Genomic DNA, 9,779 nt, shown 5'->3' on the forward strand with positions numbered 1-9,779 from the left:
CATTTTAATAACAGCTAAAGGTGACATAGATACTTTATTATGGTATAGTATTTAAATGTATGCCTGAGAAACACATAATATTGGCCCTTTAAGACTTACTCTGGGTTGCAGTTCAGCTTCTGCAGGTCTTGGGGAAGGCAGGGCGTTGGGGCAGGAATTGGACTTGGTGGCAGCAGGTTCCTCTCCTGCAGCAGGTTGACCACCCTCAGGGCCTCTGGGGTTTTGGACTGGAGGCTCATGTTTGCCAACGATGGGCTCAGCTGAGCTGGACCTAGACCACCGGGAGGCTGAGAGAAGGTCAAATAATGAGCAAAAGTATTCTCTGGTTAACTGAAACCTAGACACTGGTATCACTTTCAGTCCAGACAATAACGTATGAGGAACCCATAAAAAGACACGAGCACAGAAAGTGTTTAGTCGGCACATTTCACCTGCTGGTACGGCTGAGGTCCTTGACTGTAAGGCTGGGTGGCAGCTTGAATTGCTGGGTGTAGGGAGGAGGGCGCAGGAGGAGCTGGGGTGTTCTGGTACCCAGGTGGGAGGGAAGGGTAGTGACCCAAGTGTCGACCAGGTGGACCCGGCTGAGCGGGGCCAGCTGGGGATCAAACAGGGAACAAAGAACCATTACAGAAGCCCAGAAGCTCTTCGAAAAGGGCACAACCAAAAGCTGCACCTATCTATCAGTTTAATAAAAGTCTGCAGCCTTCACTCGTCTCCCAGAGGCACGTTCACTGTGGTTCTGCCTTATTCAAAACAGAATTTAACGATGTATTTGGTTAAGATGTTTTTCATCTGCAGAATAACAACTCCTATGTGGCCGACACATTTACACAGACGCAGTACAAACAATTGTTTTGTGTTGTGACTGTGCAAAAAGGCCTTACCCATTCTGCTGTCCACATGATTGTAGCTGTTCGGAGCCTGTGAGCCACTGGCAGCCACAGCTCCTGTATCAAATRAAACACATTAGGAYTTWTTTTGGGGAGATATGTTAATATTTGTGACCCATCATATCAAAATGAGGGTTAAGTCAAATTTGGTCAAAATGACSTAATTACATTTTCAYATTCTTGGCTTTAAAAGCTACATTTTGATACCTGGATCATTCTGATATCGTAATTAAATCCATATATATGATTTAATTTGTCTTGTTGGTTACAATAATACATAAATATTTGGTCTGAATCCTAATTTTGTCATTTTAATGAGGAATTTTTGATGTCCTTATAAAGAGGAAACCTCAAATTATATTTGAATATTGAGATTTCTTATATTTGCCTTTTTCTCCTTATACAACTTTTGGACTTAATCCTCATTTTGATGTGATGGGTCACATTTGTGATCCAGTGTGCGGTCAAACAATGATGGGATGGTGCGAGATAGGARATAAAAATGTACGTAAAGTTAAAGTAGTACTAATTAAGTTATTTATGGAAAATAATGTRGTTTTAAAGGCTACATTTAGATGACATAAAGACAAAACTAATGTAAATATTTACCATGGACGTGCACTGATTTGTAACAAAACAATCAGAGTTTGAGACAGCACCTGAACTTTTCAATAATTGTGTTACTTTTATGAAATAATTCATAAAAGTAACAAAAACTGGTAGGTACATCCATTCATACGACAGCATCGTTTCCACCACAGCACTGACACAACACCGAACAGCTAAATGACACCAGACAGGTGATGATTTGGTCACACCTGGACATTCAATATCCTCTCCCTGGAAGTCGGGCTCAGTGTGAGGAAAAGTGTTGTTGACAACCCCCCCACACTGAGCTGGCATGTTTAGGGAGGGGAAACAACACAGGGAGGTCAGAAAAGTCTTTCAGGAGGTTACACGCTTTTATTATTATTATTAATGGTTGTCACTTTAAAATGAATACGCCACACAAAATAAAAACATACCATCCACTTTGGGGGGTGGAGGTGTGGCACTGGCCATTGGGGCACCAGTTGGAGGTGGTGTGGGTCTCATGGTGGGTGGTTGACCTGTAGGTGGAGGCCCATAGGCAGGTCTCATAGTTTGGTACGTGTGGGGAGCCATTGGTGGAGGTGCAGAGCCTGGTTGAAAGGAAAAAAATAAATGCATCTTTCCATTTATTGTTTTATTATGAGATTTTATAGCTTTGGTGTTTATTTTAAAATGCCTGAATTATAGGCAATGTGGGTAGAGTGTAAAATCCTGAATGTTTTGTTGGTTCTCCTGCTCAAACACACCAGATACAGTGATTGAATTACCTCTTCAAGTTCTACAAAAGCCATTTTAATCACCTATTTATTCAAATCAATAGGATAGATGCCTTCAAAGACCACGACTGACAAAAAAAATGACCTTCACGATTGAAAGAAATTTTCTAAAAACAGAGAATCATGTGACCTTTGTGAGTAATGCACTGAGAGGCAAAAATCACAAACTTCTCTAGTAAATCTGTCACAGTGATAAGAAATGAGGCAACCGATTAAGGCCATGCCTATTCTCATGTAATTAAACCATTTCCTCTTAGAAAAGCTTTTCTGAAATCCTGTGTGTGATTTCCTGTTTCTTGTTGCATCATAATCATTATTTAGAAACACAAAAAGCAACTTGAAACTAAAAAATATAGATAAAATGTGTGTTTAGCTCTGAAAGTTATGTCGTGTTTAGGGATCAGTCTAGAAATATGAAAAGGTCTAAACTGAACTTTGTACAGACTGGGAGTAAACGAGTCCCTGTGCCTGGGACGGAGCCAGAGGCAGCAGCAACCAGCCAACATGTTCAGCACAAGAGCAGAGGGCAACGTCCAGCTTCCACATATCACAACTTTAGATATGTTTATCAGCAGCCCGTCACTGAATAATGACAATTACAGAACTAAGATAACATAGTATTTAAGTAATCAAGTAACTGGGAAAAGTAAGCAGTGGACATTTTTTCAAATTCACTCATTGTATTTTTAAACACTGAATCTGCAACAGTGAATCAATAATTATTGATGTAAACTATAAAAAAAGACTTAATTTATTTTATACAAAGCTCTCAACAACAAAGCTCCATATTACATTAAAGATCTTATTGTTCCATGTTTCTCTCTTGTTTTCTTGCTGTAAAACTCCAGTTTGTGTTCATGAGGCTGACACCATTTCTAAGACCAGGCTTAAAGGGGCAATATCATGTAAAATCAACTTTTTTGAGTTTTATATCATGTTATAATGTTATACTCTCATAAAAACATGTCCAAAGCCTTGCTCTGACTCATTCATCATGTTTGAGAAATCCTGCAGTGTTTTTATGAAGCCATGCTGAGGAGCAAAACGACAGGTGGGGACCAGAAACACCTCTGGGACGTGTCTTTAAGCTGAACTTCCTCATGGCAGAGCCCCCCCACAACACACACACACACACACACCCCGCCCATGACCCCTGCAGTCTATCGGCAGCAAGTCTCTGCGGACGAGTGGGCGTGTCACAAGGAAAGGCGATTCTAAAGCGACACACCCGATTTGACGGACTTTGTTAAAGGGACACACCTGACTGGACAAGCAAAAAAGGGGCGTCACCGTACGGCACCACCTGATTGGACAAGAACAAAAGGGGCGTTACTGTACGGCACCAATTTTTCTGTAGAACCCTACTTGGGTCACATTTGTCCTGGTTAACCTTAGTGTTGGGGTCAGGGTCAGGCTGTAAAGAGATCAAGCAGGATCTAAGGATACAGTCATGTAGGCCTCATAGCCCACAGTTTTTGCTTTAGACACGCCCACTCTTGTGACACGCCCACTTTGATTCTGCAGATAACCCCTTCTCCTCAGCAGTAACAAAGCAAAGTGAAAGTGAAACTTAACTGTCTGCTGCTCTCAACACTACTTCTCACTCAGTGAAGCTCTTTTCAGATTAAAAATACCTTTGAGGAAATGTATTTTCAGATGCCAAYTAAACTGCATCATAGCYCACGCGCAACCTGCCATATATTCAAACTGCTGGAGGACAAAATGACCACATTTCCTCACTCTGCTGTCATCTTTACTCACTCTACTCTCCATTTTAATTATTTACACTTTATTTGCTTTTCTTTCCATGAAAACTACACCTGGCTGGACCAACACTTACTTTCCTGTCCTCTCAACCCTGAGCTGTTAGAAACAAATGTCTATTCATCCAGAGCCACTTCTGTGTTTGCTCAGGACGGGAGATTGWAACAACGCGAAAATGTGACATAATCTGATGGTTTCCTTAGATTGATAACTTTTAATTACAATTTACTACAATGTGTTGGCTCGCTAACAACATCCTATCTGTATGAAGTGTAAATTGTTGCTTTCTTCTGTGAAGATATTTCTTCAGATCTAAATTATGTTGTGCTTCTGAACAGAACAAAGGAGATTACAAGCTTGGCCATCACTAGCTGCGTTTCCATTGACCATGAAAATGCACAAATTAGAATTTCGAAAATAAATTTGCTCAATGGAAACACGTCAGTTTCGAAAAAAATTACGTTTTTCGACAAAATGTTTTCACACTAGGATGAGGTGGTTTTTCGGCCGTATCGAAATTGGTGTTTTTCGCAAAACTGTAATGGAAACACTTTTTTGGCATCACGGGAGTCATGTGATCAACAACCGGCTGTTTCTACTGCAAAAAAGATGACGACGAAGAAGATAACAGGAAGAAGTAGAAGTAGTAGTAATATCACAGAAGTAGTATAAAATAGTAAACTCACCGACTACAATTTCCCAAAAACACAGCATACGTAGCCGCTCCCAAATAGGGACTTGTCTCTGGAAAGCCTCGATAAAAGACGCCGACGTCTCCTCTGATGATGAGCGCTAGTGTCGRGGTAGCAACATGCTATGTGTTTACATCCATCGCCGCCATGTTTGTAATGACTTATCGCGAGAACAAACGTATTCAGGCGTGACTTTAATAGCATTTCTTACTCGATGGAAACACTGCAGTTGCGAAACTGTGTTTTCCGACATTAAGAGAATATTGACAAAGTTTTGTGTACATTTGCAATGGAAACACAGCTAGTGAAGCCTTTGTGTTCCTACCTGGCTGAGTGAATCCATGCATAGAAGTGGGGGGAACTCCTGGGCCTGAGATCTGGGCGGGACTACTGGACATTTTTGGTGGTGGTGCAGAGCTGTAAGCTGCTGATGACAGAGGAGACGGTGCAGCTAAGCTCACAGTTGGATTCACATGATTAGTCAAAGGCCCTCTGGGGGGTGTGTTCACTGAGGTGGCTGCCCCCATTGGTGGAACTGCTGTGTTGTACTGCCATGTAGGAGCCATTGGCTGCTGAGGGTTTGCGTAGTAGCCGCTAGACGACACAGAAGGAGGAGGAGGTGTAGCTTGTGCAGGGGGGATCCTAGGACCAGGGCTGGGGCTGGCAGACTGAGGAGGGGTATGGGATGGAAGACCTCCCAGTGGAGGTCTGGATAATAGTGGCTGGCCTGGAAAGGAAGGGTCCGGCTGGTAGAAGCTGACAGGGGGAACTGGCTGATATGGTCCAGAGGGGTAGAGACCAGGACCAGGGGGTGCGGGAGCTTTGGCCTGCATTGGATTGTAGGCTGGTTGGTGATTCATGTCATAGTTGACTCCTAGAGGCTGATGCAGGGCAACTGGGTTCTGTGACGGACCTGGAGACAAGCAAGTAGAAAAGACAGAACATGTTAATCATTTTATTCACTCAGCAATTAAATTAAAACATGCTAAAAGACATTTTTTATTAAAACAACTCACGATTAAAGATGTTCAAAGATTACAAGCACAGATCTAGTAGAAACACCACGTAAAAAAAAAACATTTGAGGTCTAATTTAATTTAGCATGATCTGCCCTCACGGTGACAGTGACTGCACAGTTTTTTCTAACCGTTTTACTGAAAATCGCTACAGTAAACTACTTTAGAAAATACCTTTACACGTTTCTGATAATTTGGATATTTAAAAATACAATGGTTAAAAGAGAAAAACAATTATCTTAAATATTTAAATAAATGTGTGGAAAATAAATAGCAGTATAAACTCTGAATGAATACATACTGTATATAACAGCCTGTTTGAACAATTTAAATTACAGAGTCAGTGTGTGGTTGTTTGCAGCCTAAATCAGRAACAGGCACTAACAAATGTCCAGATTACTGTCATCAATGAGTGCGCAAGGGTATAAGTCAGATGTGTGAAGACACCTTTGACTCAGCTGTGGGTGGGTGAAAATATAAATTCATCAACGCATTGCAATTTTCTTTTGTCCAATTCAATAACAATTCAGAAAATCATCTGATTTATCTCACTCATGTTAGCACTCATATTTAGGACAAATATTACTGTGCTACTGCTTTGTTTTTATATTTCAAATATGTTAATGTATACCATTTTTGTTTACATAGAGGAGAATAAAAAAAATCTAAAAATTATCCACAGGGACTCTAATGAATTATTTGTGTACTTCTTAATTTTATGAAATTGATATTGAAGCATTTAAGCAATATCAAATTGAAACTGAATAGTGAGTAAATAGATTCATATTTAGTGGACCTCTCTGTGGATATGTTCAGTTTTATTTCTTTTTACTGCAGTATTGTTACAAACATTTCACAAGACATGAACTCACAGCTTCCAACATAAGCTGTGTCAAAAAAACTGCATATCTGCATGATTACATTTTTATTGACAGAATAAAATCAATCCACAATCTAATTTACTTTACATAACAGTAATCAGGTTTGACATTAATTTACATGAATTATTCTGCAAATCCAAGTTTTGTTATGATGTTTAAAACTGCTCTAATAAAAGAGATCTGCATTTAAATTAAAGTGTATAACTTTAACAATAAAGCTGAAGCATTATGAACTTCAAAAGCCACAAGTCTGCTGAATCCAAGAAAAGTCTGTCACATGTTACTGACAGTAGGGTTGGGCAATATTGGCAAAAAAAATAATCACGATTAATTGTGGTATTTAGCCGATAAATCACCTGGAGTCCCTGGACGCCCTTGTGTCCTAGTCACATGACCAATTTAGTGGGAAAGATTTGCTCTTCATACAAAGTAGGGATGTTGACATTTCGTCAGCAYCTGCTGCCATTTTCTGCTCAAACTGCTGTGACCAGATTTTGCAAGGCTGCTCGGTGCGTTTGCTTGTWATTTCCTCCTGCTTCGTTATTTCTACGYGTTTCAACAAATCGGGCTGCCGTCAGGTAGTTAGCTACAGCCTCGTCTTCGAGTTTTTAATTTTTGTTGATGTGTTTTGAAGAGACAATTTTTTGAAAAGAGGATCAAAGTTAATCTCGAGTTTTTCTAGTGACTCTTAAAGAGAAAAGCTGCCATGAAGAACATTATTTTATCTGCCCTTCTTCCAAATTTGATAATGATTTGAAACGTCGAAGTATGTTTTTTTTTAATCCGGAACAGTGCTTGTTGCAAAGTGTGTTGATGCTCGTCTTTGTCACTTGTCACATTTAACACGCTGTCATTGGTTGAGGAGCTTTGTTTACAACATGTCCACATGGTTTTAAATTGTTTTAATTTCCTTACTTTCTAAGACACATTAAGTTGATTTGATGCTACAGTTTGCCTTGTAATGTGATTTTATACCTTTTCTGCTACATTTGAATTGACTATTATTAAGTTTTATTAGTTTTTTAGGATACAAGATGCTTCCTACAAAACCAGAATGGGAATCTTTTCCTAAAATTTCATGGCTGATTTCTTGAACACTGAGGAAGTTAGGAGCAAAATTAGAAAACAGCAAGGTGAAATGATCCCATTGGTTCTGCTGTGAACTGCAGCATGAAAACATGAGCTGATTTCACCTGAACAAACATCAATAACTTCCCTCATACTTTCAGATAATCACATGATTTTGGTGTRATTTTGTATGGTTTGAAATGTTCTTCTGGAATCCGCTGTCAGATTTAAAATTGGTGTAGGATTACAAATTTATCCACATCCCTATATAAATCTGTTCCAAACTGTGTCAAAATTACAGACTTCAGGCTATACATCAAATTTTAAATTGTGTTGATAGATAAATAAATTACGGATTTTTTTTAAATGATCATATTTGAAGCAGAGAGGAGCAGCGAGCGGACTCTGCCTGGTGGCATTAATCGTATTAATCGTCAAGTGCCAAAAAGTAATCGATTAAGGTTTTTCTGACGATTAATTGCACACGATACGATTATGTCCAACCCTAACTGACAGCTTACGCAGCTGTTATCTACTGCCTCTGGGTTGTTTGCACAAATTGTTTAAGGAGAGACAATGGAAATGTGTGGATAATTACTAACACTGTTTCAGATACAAACATTTTTTCACCCAAGCTGATCTGGGTCAATCCCAATGTGCCACATGTGCAAAACTAGAGTGAGCGCTTTGCAAACAGTTGAAAAAAAAACTTTTTTATAGCAGAACCACAAGCAAACTGACTATCATACACAAAAAGACAGCTCGCTGTTGGACAAACCCTGCAAAACCTCAAAGAAGACGTGAGAAAATAACAAGTTACAGCCTGTTACTTGTTCTACGACACTTATACGAGAAGCCAGAGGGGAAATTATTACCTGTCAAACAGACATAATACAGTAATTGGAGGTGGTATGTGCTCTGGGAAAGWCTGAATAACAAACCACACGACTTTATTAGTTCGTAATGCTTTCAAAACCTTTGGACAATATTTTGTTTGCCACCTCGACAAAATCAAAACTAACCAAAGCTAGCTAGCTATTAGCCATGCTATTTGCTAGCTAAGCAAATACCTTCACGATAGCGACTCTTGTGGTCAAACCTAAGACAGGGAGGTAACACGGGTCAAGATTAACAAAGTTATCCGAGCGTGGACATACTTTACAGCTCATCTTTACTTAGCTATTACTAGCTAACGGATGCTAGCCACACATAAATGACTCCTGCTAGCTACCAGCTAACCAACAACGTTAGCTTAACTCGTCTTCACGTCCATTTTTAAAGTTACTTACCATTCGCGTACGTCTGCGCCGTCTCAGTGCCATTCTGAGAGTTGAAGCCCGCTGTTGACATCATGAAACATACACCAGAATCTAATTTAGAGGCTCGTCTGTAGCTAGCTACTTAGCTGTCCGTCGCGGGGTTTAAACCTGTGAAGCTCTTGACGATGACGACTGTAAAAATGGCGCCTGAAGTCAAATCTCCTAGTTTCTTTAACAGTTATTAATTACGCGACTTGCTCGCTTATCACAGTCATGATAACTATCAAAAGCCCWGTTCGACTACCAACGAGTTGGTAACGATGGGCCTGCTCAGAGTAAAAAACCGTGTGAGCGATACTTCTCCCCTCTCACCGGAAGTTGGGATCACCCTGCAGGATCAACGTAAAAAAAAATTGTTGGGCATGCGCAGTGTGTACACGTGGCATTTCCTCTGGTGCGCRGGGTATTTTAGTGTACCAGAAACTGAAGGCACAGTTCTGTTARTTTATATTTTATAGGCGTTGTTTTTTAAGCATATGCTCAGTCCAGATTCAACACAATCACAACAATAATGACATCCCATAKTGAACTGATGAATTAGGCCTATTGYATYATTTTACTGCTTTAATGTGCAACAAATCGACCCTCAGAGATACTTTTCTGAATTGGATGTTTTTATTAATCTTTTTTTTTTATTAAAACACAACCTATATTTGACATGTGTTTTAATGATTTCAATATGTTTTATTAGATAGATAGATAGATAGATAGATAGATAGATAGATAGATAGATAGATAGATAGATAGATAGATAGATAGATAGATAGATAGATAGAAACAGG

At 39.6% G+C, this 9,779-nt stretch overlaps 1 protein-coding gene across 3 annotated transcripts in view; it reads right to left on the reverse strand.

Moving 5' to 3' along the window:
* sec24a (SEC24 homolog A, COPII coat complex component) overlaps nucleotides 1-9,324 on the reverse strand; it is a 20,000-nt gene extending 10,676 nt beyond the window's left edge. The window contains exons 1-7 of one of the 3 annotated variants that reach the window (XM_014018404.1): nucleotides 8,968-9,324; nucleotides 5,039-5,626; nucleotides 1,916-2,071; nucleotides 1,709-1,786; nucleotides 885-947; nucleotides 432-595; nucleotides 100-287 (exon numbers count right to left, since the gene is read on the reverse strand). In XM_014018404.1, the coding sequence (XP_013873858.1) occupies nucleotides 100-287; nucleotides 432-595; nucleotides 885-947; nucleotides 1,709-1,786; nucleotides 1,916-2,071; nucleotides 5,039-5,626; nucleotides 8,968-9,031 (1,301 nt within the window). In that variant the 5' untranslated portion in view covers nucleotides 9,032-9,324. The remainder of the gene's footprint in view (nucleotides 1-99; nucleotides 288-431; nucleotides 596-884; nucleotides 948-1,708; nucleotides 1,787-1,915; nucleotides 2,072-5,038; nucleotides 5,627-8,967) is intronic. The other 2 variants (XM_014018405.1, XM_014018406.1) reach the window with 2 other exon arrangements.
* Nucleotides 9,325-9,779: the final 455 nt, after the last annotated feature.

This window comes from Austrofundulus limnaeus, unplaced genomic scaffold (assembly GCF_001266775.1).
Source record: "Austrofundulus limnaeus strain Quisiro unplaced genomic scaffold, Austrofundulus_limnaeus-1.0 Scaffold192, whole genome shotgun sequence".
Classification (NCBI taxonomy): Eukaryota; Metazoa; Chordata; class Actinopteri; order Cyprinodontiformes; family Rivulidae; genus Austrofundulus; species Austrofundulus limnaeus.